Below are 17,348 nucleotides of genomic sequence, written 5' to 3'. Positions count from 1 at the left end.
CACAAAACAGTCGTTTCACAGAGGACTGTGATTTCACGCTTCAAAAACACATGCAATTATTTCCTCCATTGTTTGCACACAGAACCGCGGCAAATATTTCCAATCAGGTCCAGAGAAATCCACCAAACCACTCCCTGGACTGCGGTATGTTACTACCTCACAATCATCAGAGAGAGAGAGAGAGAGAGAGAGAGAGAGAGAGAGAGAGAGAGAGAGAGAGAGAGAGAGAGAGAGAGAGAGAGAGAGAGAGAGAGAGAGTGTTTGAGATGAACCAGATGTCCAAGGGGGCTTCACCTTGGTGTGTGTAACCAAAACAGCCTCCCTTATGGAACTAGAACAAGATGTGGAAGACTTCACACACAAAAGGTGGATTCTTACAAGTACATCAGTCCCTGAGATTTGATTACAACCAATGTATTGACCACACATGGGCTGCAGAGGGACGTGAACGAATTAGAGGGCAGCTAGCCAAGCAAGTCTGGAAGAGGGAGGTATATGCATAGAAATATTGTCTCCCGAGTGGCGCAGTGGTCTAAGGCACTGCATCGCAGTGCTAGCTGTGCCACTAGAGATCCTGGTTAGAATCCAGGCTCTGTCGTAGCCGGCTGTGACCGGGAGACCCATGGGGCGGCGCACAATTCGTCCAGGGTAGGGGAGGGAATGGCTGGCAGGGATGTAGCTCAGTTGGTAGAGCATGGCGTTTGCAACGCCAGGGTTGTGGGTTCGATTCCTACGGGGGGCCAGTATGAAAAATAAAAAAATTATGTATGCACTCACTAACTGTAAGTCGCTTTGGATAAGAGTGTCTGCTAAATGACTAAAATGTAAATAGAATCCTGCTGAGGACAGTGGATGTTAGTTAGGCTGAACAGTTACGGTTACCAGGTGGATGTATACTAACCCTGGGGTGGGTATTTGGAGAAGCTCTCCACACACATGGGCACCCAGGAACCATCTATACGATGACAGCATCCCCAGACATCAGGGCCTTGGGGTTGTCTTCCATCTTTTTCACAGAGCGGCGGATTATCTTCTCTCTGAGCTCAGCGAACTTACAGGCGATCGTGTGGCAGTCAATGACCGGGGAATAGCCTGCACTGGGTGGCTCAGGATAATCACCTGAGAGAGGGAGAGACAGAGAGAACAAATTAATTCATGTAAATAGGTAAATGAAATATTTATACCAGGCTTTAGTACTGCATGTGTCTGAGATGTCCAGAGGGATGACCTTTGACCCTGACCTGTGAACCCAGCGGCCTCTTGGGGCGGGTCAGACTTGCTGTCCCCACACATGTTCACTCTGCGGATGTCCTTCACAGATACAGTGCATTCGGAAAGTATTCAGACCCCTTGACTTTTTCCACATTTTGTTACGTTACAGCCTTATTCTAAAATGGATTAAATAAAAAATGTCCCTCATTAATCTACACACAATACCCCATAATGTCAAAGCGAAAACAGGTTTTTAGACATTTTAGCAGATTTATTAAAAACAAAAAACAGAAATACCTTATTTACAAAAGTATTCAGACACTTTGCTATGAGACTCGAAACCGAGCTCAGGTGCATCCTGTTTCCATTGATCATCCTTGAGATGTTTCTACAACTTGATTGGAGTCCACCTGTAGTAAATTAAATTGATTGGACATGATTTGGAATGGCACACACCTGTCTATATAAGGCCCCACAGTTGCATGTCAGAGCAAAAACCAAGCCATGATGTTGAAGAAATTGTCCGTAGAGCTCCGAGACAGGATTGTGTCGAGGCACAGATCTGGGGAAGGGTCCCAAAAAATTTCTGCAGCATTGAAGGTCCCCAAGAACACAGTGGCCTCCATCATTCTTAAATGGAAGAAGTTTGGAACCAACAAGACTCTTCCTAGAGCTGGCTGCCTGGCCAAATTGAGCAATAGGGGGAGAAGAGCCTTGGTCAGGGAGGTGACCAAGAACCCGATGGTCACTCTGACAGAGCTCCAGAGTTTGTCTGTGGAGATGGGAGAACCTTCCAGAAGGACAACCATCTCTGCAGCACTCCACCAATCAGGCCTTTATAGTAGAGTGGCCAGACGGAAGCCACTCCTCAGTAAAAGGCACATGACAGCCCACTTGGAGTTTGCCAAAAGGTACCTAAAGGACTCTCAGACCATGAGAGTCATCTAAGATGGCGGAGTAGTGCAGTTGTGTTTTTATCGTATGTCTGTAAATGTCTGTAAATAGCCTGTAAATACCCTATTTTTCGTACATATTTCCCTATCAGACTTTTCATCCTTCTACAAGATATACTTTCCTGCAACCCGCCTCACTCAATGTGGAACGGATTCTATTATTGACTTACCTTTATCTAGAATCTAGAATCTCCAGTTGAAACTAGCTAGCCAGCTAACTAACTACTTGCTATTAGCCACAGCTAGCGGTGTTTCACCCAGAACATTGGATTTTCTTCTGCGGGATTAATTTTAATCACTGGACATTGATCACCGGATATTCGGCCAGTCTGCACAGCGCGTTATCGACCCAGAACATATCAGTTTTTCCGCCGGAATCACTGAATCACTGGACCTTTAACTCCGGATTCGTCGCTACCAGCTAGCTACAACAAAACGGACGCTGTGGTCTGGCTAATCATCCTGAGCTAGGCCCATCTCCCGGCTATCTACCTCTCTGTCAACCGGACGGGACCACCTAGTGTTGACACGGAGCCCCGCCGATCCTACACGACTGGTCTGCCGACGAAATCGTCTGATGTGGTTACGACGTTAACCACGAAGATTCCATCCATCTGCTAGCCCTGGCCCGCTAGCACACGCTAGCCGTGGCCTCTTAGTCACTAGTACTTCACCACCGGACCTTATGATAACTCAGCTATACAGCTGATATCTGCTGGACTGCTCCTTTTTACGACCCCCCAGCCTAGCTAAACCTGCCAGCTAGCTACAACAAAACGGACGCTGTGGTCTGGCTAATCATCCTGAGCTAGGCCCATCTCCCGGCTATCTACCTCTCTGTCAACCGGACGGGACCACCTAGTGTTGACACGGAGCCCCGCCGATCCTACACGACTGGTCTGCCGACGAAATCGTCTGATGTGGTTACGACGTTAACCACGAAGATTCCATCCATCTGCTAGCCCTGGCCCGCTAGCACACGCTAGCCGTGGCCTCTTACTCACTAGTACTTCACCACCGGACCTTATGATAACTCAGCTATACAGCTGATATCTGCTGGACTGTTCCTTTTTACGGTACTACATCCTGTTTATGTTTAGCCTCAGCCCAAACATGGTTAGTTTATTGTTGTTTTGGTTATTTCTAATTGTACTATATCACTGTAGACCCCCCAGCCTAGCTAAACCTGCCTTAGATAGCTCCTTTGCCCCTCCCCCAATACACGCGGAGACCGACTCAATTGATGCCTCCAGCGATGCTATCTCTTTCATTGTTACCCAACGCTTAGGTTTACCTCCACTTTACTCATATCCTTCCATATCCTTGTCTGTACATAATGCCCTGAATCTTTTCTATAACACCCGGAAATCTGCCCCCTTTATTCTATGTACCCAACGCACTAGAAGACCAGTTCTTAAAGCCTTTAGCCGTATCCTTATTCTAGTCCTCCTCTGTTCCTCTGGTGATGTAGAGGCTAACCCAGGCCCTGCAGCCCTCAGTATCACTCCTACTCCCCAGGCGCTATCATTTGATGACTTCTGTAATCGCAAAAGTCTTGGTTTCTTGCACATAAATATCAGAAGTCTACTTCCTAAGTTTGAGTTATTCACTGCGTTAGCACACTCTGCCAACCCTGATGTTCTAGCAGTGTCTGAATCCTGGCTCAGGAAGGCCACCAAAAATTCTGAAATTTCCATCCCCAACTATAACATTTTCCGTCTAGATAGAACTGCCAAAGGGGGTGGAGTTGCAATCTACTGTAGAGATAGCCTGCAGAGCTCTATCATACTATCCAGGTCTGTGCCCAAACAGTTTGAGCTTCTACTTCTAAAAATCCACCTTTCCAGAAATAAGTCTCTCACTGTTGCCGCTTGCTACAGACCCCCCTCAGCCCCCAGCTGTGCCCTGGACACCATATGTGAATTGATTGCCCCCCATTTATCCTCAGAGTTTGTACTGCTTGGTGACCTAAATTGGGATATGCTTAATACCCCAGCCATCCTACAATCCAAGCTAGATGCCCTCAACCTCACGCAAATTATCAACGAACCTACCAGGTACAACCCTAAATCCGTAAACATGGGTACCCTCATAGATATCATCCTGACTAACATACCCTCTAAATACACCTCAGCTGTCTTCAACCAGGATCTCAGCGATCACTGCCTTATTGCCTGCGTCCGTAACGGGTCCGCGGTCAAACGACCACCCCTCATCACTGTCAAACGCTCCCTAAAACACTTTAGCGAGGAGGCCTTCCTAATTGACCTGGCCCAGGTATCCTGGATGGATATAGATCTCATTCCGTCAGTAGAGGATGCCTGGTTGTTCCTTAAAAGTAATTTCCTCTCAATCTTAAATAAACATGCCCCATTCAAAAAATACAGAACTAAGAACCGATATAGCCCCTGGTTCTCCTCAGACTTGACTGCCCTTGACCAGCACAAAAACATCCTGTGGCGTACAGCATTAGCATCAAATAGCCCCCGCGATATGCAACTTTTCAGGGAAGTTAGGAACCAATATACACAAGCAGTCAGGAAAGCAAAGGCTAACTTTTTCAAACAGAAATTTGCATCCTGTAGCACTAACTCCAAAAAGTTTTGGGACACTGTAAAGTCCATGGAGAATAAGAGCACTTCCTCCCAGCTGCCCACTGCACTGAGGCTAGGAAACACTATCACCACCGATAAATCTACAATAATCGAGAATTTCAACAAGCATTTTGCTACAGCTGGCCATGCTTTCCATCTGGCTACCACTAACCCGGCCACCAACTCTGCACCCTCTGCTGCAACTTGCCCATGCCCCCCCCGCTTCTCCTTCACACAAATTCAGACAGCTGATGTTTTGAAAGCGCTGCAAAATCTGGACCCCTACAAATCAGCTGGGCTAGACAATCTGGACCCTTTCTTTCTAAAACTAGCCGCCGAAATTGTCGCTACCCCTATTACTAGTCTGTTCAACCTCTCTTTCATAACGTCTGAGATCCCCAGAGATTGGAAAGCTGCCGCGGTCATCCCCCTCTTCAAAGGGGGTGACACTCTAGATCCAAACTGCTACAGACCTATATCCATCCTGCCCTGCCTTTCGAAAGTATTCGAAAGCCAAGTTAACAAACAGATCATCGACCATTTCGAATACCACCGTACCTTCTCCGCTATGCAATCCGGTTTCCGAGCTGGTCACGGGTGCACTTCAGCCACGCTCAAGGTCCTAAACGATATTATAACCGCGATTGATAATAGACAGTACTGTGCAGCCGTCTTCATCGACCTGGCCAAGGCTTTCGACTCTGTCAACCACCGCATTCTTATTGGCAGACTAAATAGCCTTGGTTTCTCAAATGACTGCCTCGCCTGGTTCACCAACTACTTCTCAGATAGAGTTCAGTGTGTCAAATCGGAGGGCCTGTTGTCTGGACCTATGGCAGTCTCTATGGGGGTGCCACAGGGTTCAATTCTTGGGCCGACACTTTTCTCTGTGTATATCAATGATGTCGCTCTTGCTGCTGGTGACTCTCAGATCCACCTCTACGCAGACGACACCATTTTGTATACATCTGGCCCTTCATTGGACACTGTGTTAACAAACCTCCAAACGAGCTTCAATGCCATACAACAATCCTTCAGTAGCCTCCAACTGCTCTTAAACACTAGTAAAACTAAATGCATGCTTTTCAATCGAACGCTGCTGGCACCCGCCCACCCGACTAGAATCACCACTCTCGACGGGTCTGACCTAGAGTATGTGGACAACTACAAATACCTAGGTGTCTGGTTAGACTGTAAACTCAACTTCCAGACTCACATAAAGAATCTCCAATCCAAAGTTAAATCTAGAATCGGCTTCCTATTTCGCAATAAAGCCTCCTTCACTCATGCTGCCAAACATGCCCTCGTAAAACTGACTATCCTACCGATCCTTGACTTCGGCGATGTAATTTACAAAATAGCCTCCAACACTCTACTCAGCAAATTGGATGTAGTCTATCACAGTGCCATCCGTTTTGTCTCCAAAGCCCCATACACTACCCACCACTGTGACCTGTACGCTCTTGTTGGCTGGTCCTCACTACATGTTCGTCGTCAAACCCACTGGCTCCAGGCCATCTATAAATCACTGCTAGGCAAATCCCCGCCTTATCTTAGCTCATTGGTCACCATAGCAGCACCCACCCGTAGTCTGCGCTCCAGCAGGTATATCTCACTGGTCATTCCCAAAGCCAACACCTCCTTTGGCCGCCATTCCTTCCAGTTCTCTGCTGCCAATGACTGGAACGAATTGCAAAAATCTCTGAAGCTGGAGACTCTTATCTCCCTCAATAACTTTAAGCATCAGTTGTCAGAGCACCTTACCGATCACTGCACCTGTACACAGCCCATCTGAAATTAGCCCACCCAACTACCTCATCCCTATATTGTTATTTATTTTGCTCTTTTGCACCCCAGTATCTCTATTTGCACATAATCTCTTGCACATCTAGCATTCCAGTGTTAATACTATTGTAATTATTCTGCACTATAGCCTATTTATTGCCTTACCTCCATAACTTGCTACATTTGCACACACTGTATATATATTTTCTGTTGTATTTCTGACTTTATGTTTTTTACCCCATATGTAACTCTGTGTTGTTTTTATTGCACTACTTTGCTTTATCTTGGCCAGGTCGCAGTTGTAAATGAGAACCTGTTCTCAACTGGCTTACCTGGTTAAATAAAGGTGAAATAAAATAAAAATAAATGAGAAACAAAATGATCAGGGTCTGATGAAACCAAGATTGAACTCTTTGGCCTGAATGCAATCGTGGCGTCTGGAGGAAATTTGGCACCATCCTTACGGTGAAGCATGGTAGTGGCAGCATCATGCTTTGGGGATGTTTTTCAGCGGCAGGGACTGGGAGACTAGTCAGGATTGAGACAAAGATGAACAGAGAAAAGTACAGAGAGCTCCTTGATGAAAACCGGCTCCAGAGCCCTAAGGACCTCAGACTGGGACGACGGTTCACCTTCCATCAGGACAACGACCTTAAGCACACAGCTAAGACAACGCATGAGTGGCTTCAGCTCAAGTCTCTGAATGTCCTTGAGTGACACAGCCAGAGCCCGGACTTGAACCCGATATATCACCTCTGGAGAGACCTAAAAATAGCTGTGCCGCGACGCTCCCCATCCAACCTGACAGAGATTGAGAGGATCTGCAGAGAAGAATGGGAGAAACTCCCCAAATACAGGTGTGCCAATCTTGTAGCGTCATATCCAAGAAGACTCAAGGTTGTAATCGCTGCCAAAGGTGCTTCAACAAAGTACTGAATAAAGGGTCTGAATACTTATGTAAATGTCATATGTCTAAAAACCTGTTTTTGCTTTGTCATTATGGGGTATTGTGTGTAGATTGATGAGGGGGAAAAACGATTTAATCTATTTTAGAATAAGGCTGTAACATAACAAAATGTGGAAAAAGTGAAGGGGGGTGGGTGCAAATCAATATTAGGAAGTGTTCTTAATGTTTTGTACACTCAGTATATATACAGTGAGGGAAAAAAGTATTTGACCCCCTGCTGATTTTGTACGTTTGCCCACTGACAAAGACATGATCAGTCTATAATTTTAATGGTAGGTTTATTTGAACAGTGAGAGACAGAATAACAACAAAAAATCCAGAAAAACGCATGTCAAAAATGTTATAAATTGATTTGCATTTTAATGAGGGAAATAAGTATTTGACCCCTCTGAAAACATGACTTAGTACTTGGTGGCAAAACCCTTGTTGGCAATCACAGAGGTCAGATGTTTCTTGTAGTTGGCCACCAGGTTTGCACACATCTCAGGAGGGATTTTGTTCCACTCCTTTTTGCAGATCTTCTCCAAGTCATTAAGGTTTCGAGGCTGACGTTTGGCAACTCGAACCTTCAGCTCCCTCCACAGATTTTCTATGGGATTATGGTCTGGAGACTGGCTAGGCCACTCCGGGACCTTAATATGCTTCTTCTTGAGCCACTCCTTTGTTGCCTTGGCCGTGTGTTTTGGGTCATTGTCATGCTGGAATACCCATCCACGACCCATTTTCAATGCCCTGGCTGAGGGAAGGAGGTTCTCACCCAAGATTTGACGGTACATGGCCCCATCCATCGTCCCTTTGATGCGGTGAAGTTGTTCTGTCCCCTTCGCAGAAAAACACCCCCAAAGCATAATGTTTCCACCTCCATGTTTGACGGTGGGGATGGTGTTCTTGGGGTCATAGGCAGCATTCCTCCTCCTCCAAACACGGCGAGTTGAGTTGATGCCAAAGAGCTCCATTTTGGTCTCATCTGACCACAACACTTTCACCCAGTTCTCCTCTGAATCAGTCAGATGTTCATTGGTAAACTTCAGACGGCCCTGTATATGTGCTTTCTTGAACAGGGGGACCTTGCGGGCGCTGCAGGATTTCAGTCCTTCACGGCGTAGTGTGTTACCAATAGTTTTTTTGGTGACTATGGTCCCAGCTGCCTTGAGATCATTGACAAGATCCTCCCGTGTAGTTCTGGGCTGATTCCTCACCGTTCTCATGATCATTGCAACTCCACGAGGTGAGATCTTGCATGGAGCCCCAGGCCGAGGGAGATTGACAGCGCTTTTGTGTTTCTTCCATTTGCGAATAATCGCACCAACTGTTGTCACCTTCTCACCAAGCTGCTTGGCAATGGTCTTGTAGCCCATTCCAGCCTTGTGTAGGTGTACAATCTTGTCCCTGACATCCTTGGAGAGCTCTTTAGTCTTGGCCATGGTGGAGAGTTTGGAATCTGATTGATTGATTGCTTCTGTGGACAGGTGTCTTTTATACAGGTAACAAACGGAGATTAGGAGCACTCCCTTTAAGAGTGTGCTCCTAATCTCAGCTCGTTAACTGTATAAAATACACCTGGGAGCCAGAAATCTTTCTAATTGAGAGGGGGTCAAATACTTATTTCCCTCATTAAAATGCAAATCAATTCATAACATTTTTGACATGCGTTTTGCTGGATTTTTTTGTTGTTATTCTGTCTCTCACTGTTCAAATAAACCTACCATTAAAATTATAGACTGGTAATTTCTTTGTCAGTGGGCAAACGTACAAAATCAGCAGGGGATCAAATACTTTTTTCCTTCACTGTATATGTATTTCCGGGGGCGTACAACAGGAGGGCCACGGGCTGCATGTGACCCGCCAGTTGCCCATCCCTGCGAGAGTAGCCTATTACTTCTGTTTAGTGTTAGAGTAGCAACTCTACCTCGTATCTTGTAGACGTCTTGCAGGGGCAGGCGGAGGGTTTTGTCTGTGGGCCGTGTCGGAGGCATGACGGTGTCTAGAGCCTCCAGGAGACTCACCCCGTTGGCATGGTGCTCCTTCCTGTCCAGCGTCCAGCTTTTGAACCAAGGCATCTGGACAGAGTGACAACACAGAGTAACAACATAGATTTCTGTGTGATGAATTTGTTTGGAAGTTGGTGTATCAGTTGATTGAGCAACAGGAAAATGCATTATATATATATGGGCAGGAGGCCATCTTGTGGAGCATTGAGGAACTACATACTGTCTAGGGACTATAGCTTTGAGAATAGACCGGGAGTTCAGGACAACCAATGTTTTAATGCTAAATAAAATCGTTAACACAATGTGATGTAATTCAGGCCTATAGACAATACTCACATTTGGGGAGGGCTCCAGCATGTTGTCCTCATGCCAACCGGAGATTGGCATAAAGGGCACAGCATTGGGGTTGTAGCCAATCTTCTTGATGTAGGTACTGACTTCCTTTACTATCTCATCATAGCGCTTCTCACTCTAGAGCGGCTCTGTGGAGTCCATCTTGTTGAGCCCTACAATGAGCTGCTTGACCCCCAGAGTGTAGGACAGGAGGGCATGCTCCCTCGTCTGACCGTTCTTGGAGATGCCCGCTTCAAACTCTCCCACTCCAGCTGCCCCATGATCAGCACGGCACAGTGCGCCTGTACAACACTGCAGGCATGGGGATTATTCAGGCTCAGTGACATCAATGAGTTTGGGTTTAGAAGAATGGTTAGGGTGAGGATGAGGAATGGTAACATTAAGGTGAAGGTTTTAACCTCCTTACCTGGGAGGTTCCTGTGATCATGTTGTTGATGAAGTCTCTGTGCCCTGGGGCGTCAATGATAGTAATGTAATCCACTGAGTGTACAAAACATTAGGAACAACTTCCTAATATTGAGTTGCACCCCCTGTTGCCCTCAGAAAAGCCTCAATTCATCGCAGCATTAACTCTAAAAGGTGTTGGAAGCGTTCCACATCTTGACTCCAATGATTCCAACTTGTGTCAAGTTGGCTGGATGGCCTTTGGGTGGTGGACCATTCATGATACACACGGGAAACTGTTGAGTGTGAAAAACCCAGCAGCGTTGCAGTTCTTGACACACTCAAACCGGTGCGCCTGGCACCTACTACCGTACCATGTTCAAAGGCACTTAAATATTTTGTCTTGCCCATTCACCCTCTGAATGGCACACATACACAATCCATGTCTCAACTGTCTCAAGGCTTAAAAATCCTTCTTTAACCTGTCTCCTCCCCATCATCTACACTGATTGAAGTGGATTGAACAGGTGACATCAATAAAGAACCATAGCTTTTACCTGGATTCACCTAATCAGTCTACAATACATTACCAAAAGTATGTGGACACCTGCTCGTCAACATCTCATTCCAAAATTATGTGTATTAATATGGAGTTGGTCCCCCGTTTGCTGCTATAACAGCCTCCATTCTTCAGGGAAGGCTTTCCACTAGATGTTGGAACATTGCTGCGGGGACTTGCTTCCATTCAGCCACAAGCATTAGTGAGGTCAGGCACTGTTTTTGGGCGATTAGGCCTGGCTCGTATTCAGTGTTCCAATTCATCCCAAAGGTGTTCGATGCGGTTGAGGTCAGGGCTCTGTGCAGGTCAGTCAAGTTCTTCCACGCCAATCTCAACAAACCATTTTTCGATATGGATCTCGCTTTGTGCACGGGGGCATTGTCATGCTGAAACAGGAAAGGGTCTTTCCCAAACAGTTGCCACAAAGTTGGAAGCACAGAATCGTCTAGAATGTCATTGTATGCTGTAGCGTTAAGATTTCCCTTCACTGGAACTAAGGGGCCTAGCCCGAACCATGAAAAACAGCCCCAGACCATTGTTCCTCCTCCACCAAACTTTACTTGGCACTATGCATTCGGACAGGTCGCGTTCTCCTGGCATCCGCCAAACCCAGATTCGTCCGTCGGACTGCCAGATGGTGAAGCATGATTCATCACTCCAGAGAACGCGTTTCCACTGCTCCAGAGTCCAATGGCGGTGAGCTTTACACCACTCCAGCCGACGCTTAGCATTGCGCATGGTGATCTTAGGCTTGTGTGCGGCTGCTCGAACGTGGAAACCCATTTCATGAAGCTCCTGACAAACAGTTCTTGTGCTGACGTTGCTTCCAGAGGCAGTGTTGCAACTGAGGACAGACGATTTTTACGCGCTACGCACTTCAGCACTCGGCGGTCCAGTTCTGTGAGCTTGTGAGGCCTACCACTTCGCGACTGAGCAGTTGTTGCTCCTAGACGTTTCCACTTCACAATATCAGCACTTACAGTTGATCGGGGCAACCCCTTGTTATAATAACAGTGAAGCATAGATGGACAGGCTTCCTCCTCATTGTGTGGTTTAGCAGAGCTGTCAAGCACTGATTATGCAGAGATACTAATCCACACAGGCCTCACCTCTGCAGTCTCTTTCTCAAACTTCTCAGTGGTCCTCTTGTCGATGCCCCCACACTTGTAGATGAGGTGTCCAGTGGTGGTGGACTTCCCTGAGTCCACATGACCAATCACCACAATGTTGATGGGACTTTCTCCTTTCCCATCCTGGAATGTCAGGGGATGGACTGCAGTAGGGGAAAGAATGGATAGTGAACACATCAAACATTACAAATGCTTTTTTTGGTGAAACTTGGTTGAATTATGTGTCTTGCGATAGAGATCCGGGATTTACAAAATGACATTGATTGGCCCAAGGCGGGAGCTATAGTAATTAACTGAAATTAAATTACTGATACTATCTGAGTGCTTCTAAACCTCACTTTGCAGTTGGTCAGTAGGTCATTTAAGGACATTGTGATGCAAGATGTCATGCAAGATGTTAAACAGGGTCATATGAGGACACCAGTGACATCACTGTGTTTATCAGATGCTCTTAGGGATTGAACTGTCATCAAAAGCAATTATGTATTTTTTATATTTTTATTAAAAACATTACACAATATCAGACATTGTGTAATAATTTGCATGTTCTAATCTTATTGGAGAAAGACATTTTAGCATTTCAGTGAAGCATATCTTTAAACTATCATGCTCATCTTTATGCGAATGAAAACACTGATTAGACATGGCAACCCTCAATACGCCACTCAAACGTGAGCCGTAAAAGGCAGGTAAACACATATTGTCCAGCTTCTTACCTATAGCAGTAGCTGCCGACAGAGAAGACTGCTTACTTCTGCCCTGCTGCTGTTTTGCTTGAAGGAGTTGGCAGAATTGGGCTATGCTGCCCGTTCAATTTGGGCACCCCCTCCCTACCACTTTGGGTACAGCAATGTGGTAGGAGAGATGGAGGGAGAGGCACAGCCTGCAGAGAGGCACTTGTCTGCAGCAGCTCAAAATGGATTAGAGTGGACAGGGAAAACGAGAGAGAGAGAGATTATAGAGATAAAAAGGAGAGGAAAGAGGAGCAATAAGACAGGGAGAGCAGCCAGCAAGAGGGAAAAGAGAGGGGGTGATACCAGATATCATACTGGAAAGAAACTCAAAAAACTGTGTAATTCCTTATTAGTCATGTAAAATCAGTTTTGAATTAGTATCAATTCATTACAATGGTATGGCACACTACAATTAGAGTCCCAACAACCAAACCTACTTAGATATTCTGCTGCAAGTTGATGTGGTATCAAAGATTCATGTGTGGTACAGAGAAGTGTGTAGTCACTGGCCTATCACTCTGACAGATACTTGTTCAATAAAAACACAGTCATGTTGCTTAGTAAATGCCTCCCGAGTGAGCACCGGGAAGTTCAGAGCCAAGACATACTAAGGGAAATACTTTTTGGGAGATATCAATGAACAAATACTACACATCATAACACTCCATTAGAGTACACTGTTGAATTAATAAACCATTCACAAACTTAGTCAAAACTCATATTTAATGGGAATTATGCCTTAAAATGGAATAGGTCAAATAAATAGACAAAAAACGAATAAATCTCACATGGAAGGATACTACAGCTACACCTACACATCGTTTTATTTTATTCTGAAAAGTCAGTCATTGAGACAGACAGAAAAATACATTTGAGCAATTACCAAAAAATGCAGATTCGATAATCCCTAAGGACAAAATTACGTAAAACAATTACTGTAGAAAAAAGGGGGAATTAACCAACATTTTGCACCACTGGCAACTACAGTTTATACAGATATAACGAGGCACAATGACAATCTGGTTGGCAATAACTGGAAGAGGTGGACAAGGTAAGCTACCAGAAATAGCTCTATACATGTGTTTATAACCACTTGTAACAGTTCAGAACTAGAAAAATGACAATCAATTAATACAAGCGTCCAGCCAGTCACATACAGCGTATTGCTGTGATTTAGTGGTCCAGCATTTCTCCAACGCCAAACAAGAGAACTTCACATAACACAAGCCTGAACACAAGCATTAGTACCATTACACTTATTCTGATGTCAGTGCAGAAGCATTGATATGCGTCAGCTTGAATTGTGTCAATATTACTAAACTGGGATGCTGGCCTCTGATCCACAGCACAGCTGAGGACAGGAGGGAGGGGATGGTCCAAATATACCAGATGCTGTGACAGTATATTGATCATCATGACCGATACGATTCAGTGTTGTAGTCATCGCATTGCTATTGCGGTGTGGCTTTCAGAGATTGTGTGACAATGGGGAATGCTACATATTTCTAGTTGTTCTGAGAAAACACAACATACGTCTAAAATTGCAGCTTCCATGGGGATAAAAGTTCTTCATGAGGTATCCTGGATACCTGTCCACAAATTCAGCATTGTCCAAATAGCTCTATTATCTATTACTCATAAAATGTCACTCTCCTGTCATTCTCTCCCCCACGCTTCACAGATGAGTCTCTCCAGTCCCAGGTCTCTCCTCCTCCCCCTGGTGTCTCCTGCTCTCTGCAGTGGCTGATATCTCGGGGGCACCTCCTGGTGGCTTGGCCTATGTCCTTCTCCGCTTGGCTCCACCGGGGCTGGAGGGGTTGCTGCTGGAGTTGAGCACCTTCTCAGTGGCACGGTTCCTCTTCCTCTTGTCTGCTGCCTCCTTCCCTGGGCCGCCCTCAGCGGAACCCTTCTCTCGGTCTCTTTCTCTGTCCTTGTCTTTGCTGACCGCCCTCTCTGTCATCTTCACCGAGGAGTTGCTGCCTGAGAGAGACAAGAAGGAGAGAAAGAGAAGATGAGGGGGAGTTTTCAGGTAAGGGGAGGGAGGTTTTGCAATTGATTGACTGTTTAAAAGATTCTGTATCACTCAGTCCAAGGCATAAAGTGACTGCTACTACTAGGGCCGGGACAATACCAGTATTACAATATTTTTTCCATGGTAAAAATGAAAACACAAAGAAAACCAAACTCTTTGGCCCTTTAAAAACCTGCTGTATGTAAAATATTGTGTGCTATAGCTTGGAAAATAAATAAATGGGACACTGGATGACAACATAATTATATTTGTTTGCAACATTAGTGCTGTTATCCTAAAGAAGTTAAATCTGCTTCGTGTTTTATTTCCTTGCAACGATACTATTGCGATACTGGTATCGTCCCGGCCCTAGCTACTACAGTGACTTGGTAGGGTATGGTGGACTCAAATTAAACCAGTTGTTATTCTAGTGTCAGGCGGTACTGTTTGCTGGGTACATCCATTAACGATATCATGTACAATAGACCAGGGGCATAGTGGTGGATAGAGGACCAGAGTGGAGTTCAACAGAGAGATGACATTCAAATAGTCTTAAGAAAAGGATAGATGATAGAAGAGAGAAAAGGCCGGTTCAAGAGCACTAAGTGATAGCCTCCATTTCCCATCACCACCCATTTGAAGCATGCAATTATATCTTCTGTCTTATGTAATCAAATTCCATCAAAACAAAACAATAAAGAACTATAACAAAAATCGACATGCCATGCTTGAAAATGTCCTCAAAACAAAACAAAAGTTAAAAGGAGAGAAAAAGAGAAACTGAGAAAAATAGAGACGCACATTTTTCTGTGCACTAGGCGGGTGGTCACTCTAAAGAAGCCTCTGGTTATGAGCTGGTCTGTACTGGGGTCAAGCTGGAGTTTTGGAACAGATCGAAAGAGTCCTTCTGTCCATACCTCTCAAAATCCTGGCCAGCAGCCATACTGGGACTCAGACCTTTAAAAACGAGACACAAACGACCAGGGTGAGGGATGTCGCTTTTTGTGCCAGAGGAGAAGAGATGCATGGACTCACGTCAGAGAGAAAGAGGAGAGTAAGAGGGGAGCATAGGAGGTGAAATATAGCTAATGTAATTGAATGAGGGAGAGAACCTTCTTCATGCATGGCTGGGGGGTCTTGATCTTCTTTAAAATCGTCTTTCATGTCGTCCTCGGATACCAGTTTACCTGTTCGAGGCAGAAAGAGAGAGTATGGACTTTCCAGTAGTTCAGCATTTTGGTAAGTTTAGTGGATTCTGAAAAAATAGACTTTACCTTCTTTTACCGCTTCAATAATCTCGTCTGGAAGATTGAAGCTCTTCTCTGAGTTGGGAAACGGCAATATTTCGGACTCATGCTGCAGTGGACAGAATGTGTGACTTTATCATTAGTATTCAGTGTTACATAAAAACAAAGATTATGGCTGACTGTGACTCTATAACAATCTATTACATATGCCAGACAAAGATTATGATGCTCTCCTCACCAAGGCTGACATGTCATACATAGTTCCCAGGTGGTCCCAGATCACCTTTGATGACACTTGCCTCCCAATATTCTGGCTGAATTTATCGCGAATGCAGATCATGTGAAAGTGACGATTTACCCCTGCAGAAAGAAATTCCAGACACAGTGGTAGGTTGACAATCTGATTCAATATTCCATACGCAGACCATTCAAATCCAGTTATAGATCATGACAAAGAACCCTGCATTACCTAAGCTAATTAGGCAATATGTTGCCCAAAAGTAAAACTAGAGATAGCTAGTTTACTTCTTCTGTAGCTAATACAATAAGCTAACGGCAGATTAAAAAAAAGATAATGCAATTGATTTTGGCAGAAGAAGGTGTTTGTGTTATGATTTCCAGATGTTTATGTCAGACCGGAAGTTCAATTGGCGCGCTAGCGAACGCTATCTCAGTGAAAACATTTTACCAACAGACTTTGAGACAACAACATGCAGACGTTTAGCTAGCTAGCCAGCAAGCTAAAATGGTCAAGGATTGTGTGAGTTCATTGAGATGTGTCATTGTCTGGCTATGAGTAGATAGCTAGCTGTTAATAGCTGGCTAGCTAACTTGTTGGGGGGTTGTTGTGCTTGTGGATGGCGGGCTCTTGTCTCGTCTTCCGCGTCACGTCTCCACTACAACCTGAGGCTTTCAGGCCTACATGATCAACACACAGCTCGTTAGCTAACGTTTGGTTAGCAAGCTACCATACGATTAGCTAGCTAACTTTATATTCTTACCTACAGGTTTGTGACCTAGCATTGCATGGAACAGGCACACCTCGACTTCTTGACTCCATACCACCGAGTTTTCGATGGGATTGATCCCCGAGTCTGCCTGTTTTTCGTCGGCTGGAACAACCTCGGCTTCCCCCATGCTGTTGTCCTCTTTCAATAACAGAACACTGCAACCAGGACAGAGAACAGCGCCCCTATCACTCTGCTAAAACGGTTAGCCAACTGGGATGCTCTTTCACCCAGATGTTTGATAGAATACTTTGATAGGCTAGCTATAATAATATAGTTTTTGTCATTTATTCTATTGCAGGTGCACAAACTGAGGTAAAGTGGGCCTAAAATGTGTCTCTGTGACTTAGATACACCAGGCTACATTTAGACAGGGCATTCCATATTTGAGGCCCTCCTCGTGCACACAAACTGTGGACT

General features: G+C 45.2%; 1 protein-coding gene and 1 pseudogene across 3 annotated transcripts in view; both read right to left on the bottom strand.

Moving 5' to 3' along the window:
• Window positions 1–12,300, bottom strand: part of LOC311147639 (elongation factor 1-alpha 2-like) — a 29,834-nt pseudogene extending 17,534 nt beyond the window's left edge. Inside the window, exons 1-7 of the transcript in view lie at window positions 12,268–12,300; window positions 11,890–12,052; window positions 10,263–10,336; window positions 9,839–10,137; window positions 9,421–9,571; window positions 1,236–1,322; window positions 902–1,119 (exon numbers count right to left, since the gene is read on the bottom strand). The product of the transcript in view is annotated as an elongation factor 1-alpha 2-like (transcript). The remainder of the gene's footprint in view (window positions 1–901; window positions 1,120–1,235; window positions 1,323–9,420; window positions 9,572–9,838; window positions 10,138–10,262; window positions 10,337–11,889; window positions 12,053–12,267) is intronic.
• A 1,068-nt stretch (window positions 12,301–13,368) lies between these two features.
• On the bottom strand, window positions 13,369–17,348 carry LOC311147394 (MRG/MORF4L-binding protein-like). Of its 2 annotated transcripts, XM_084184092.1 has the most exons (6): window positions 16,923–17,348; window positions 16,160–16,281; window positions 15,949–16,030; window positions 15,787–15,861; window positions 15,476–15,631; window positions 13,369–14,643 (listed from the first exon to the last, which is right to left on the bottom strand). In XM_084184092.1, exons 1-5 carry the CDS (start codon window positions 17,056–17,058, stop codon window positions 15,522–15,524), a joined length of 525 nt encoding a protein of 174 aa, XP_084040218.1. In that variant the 5' UTR covers window positions 17,059–17,348; the 3' UTR covers window positions 13,369–14,643; window positions 15,476–15,521. The 2 variants fall into 2 exon arrangements, with proteins under 2 accessions (XP_084040218.1, XP_084040217.1); XM_084184091.1 differs by lacking the exon at window positions 15,476–15,631.

This window comes from Coregonus lavaretus (genome assembly GCF_964263955.1).
Source record: "Coregonus lavaretus genome assembly, chromosome: 20".
Taxonomy (NCBI): domain Eukaryota; kingdom Metazoa; phylum Chordata; class Actinopteri; order Salmoniformes; family Salmonidae; genus Coregonus; species Coregonus lavaretus.
The sequence above is the reverse complement of the archived record's forward strand: the minus strand, read 5'-3'. Positions and strand labels throughout refer to the sequence as shown.

Bases quoted from the DNA above. Each gene is read 5' to 3' on its own strand.
- LOC311147394 (XM_084184091.1), bottom strand. From the start codon at position 17,058: ATGGGGGAAGCCGAGGTTGTTCCAGCCGACGAAAAACAGGCAGACTCG. The intron at 16,282-16,922 runs GTAAGAATATAA...TTCTTTCTGCAG, and splicing joins GCTAGGTCACAAACCTGTAG to GGGTAAATCGTCACTTTCAC. The intron at 14,644-15,786 runs GTTCTCTCCCTC...TGTCTCTCTCAG, and splicing joins CCCAGCCATGCATGAAGAAG to GCAGCAACTCCTCGGTGAAG.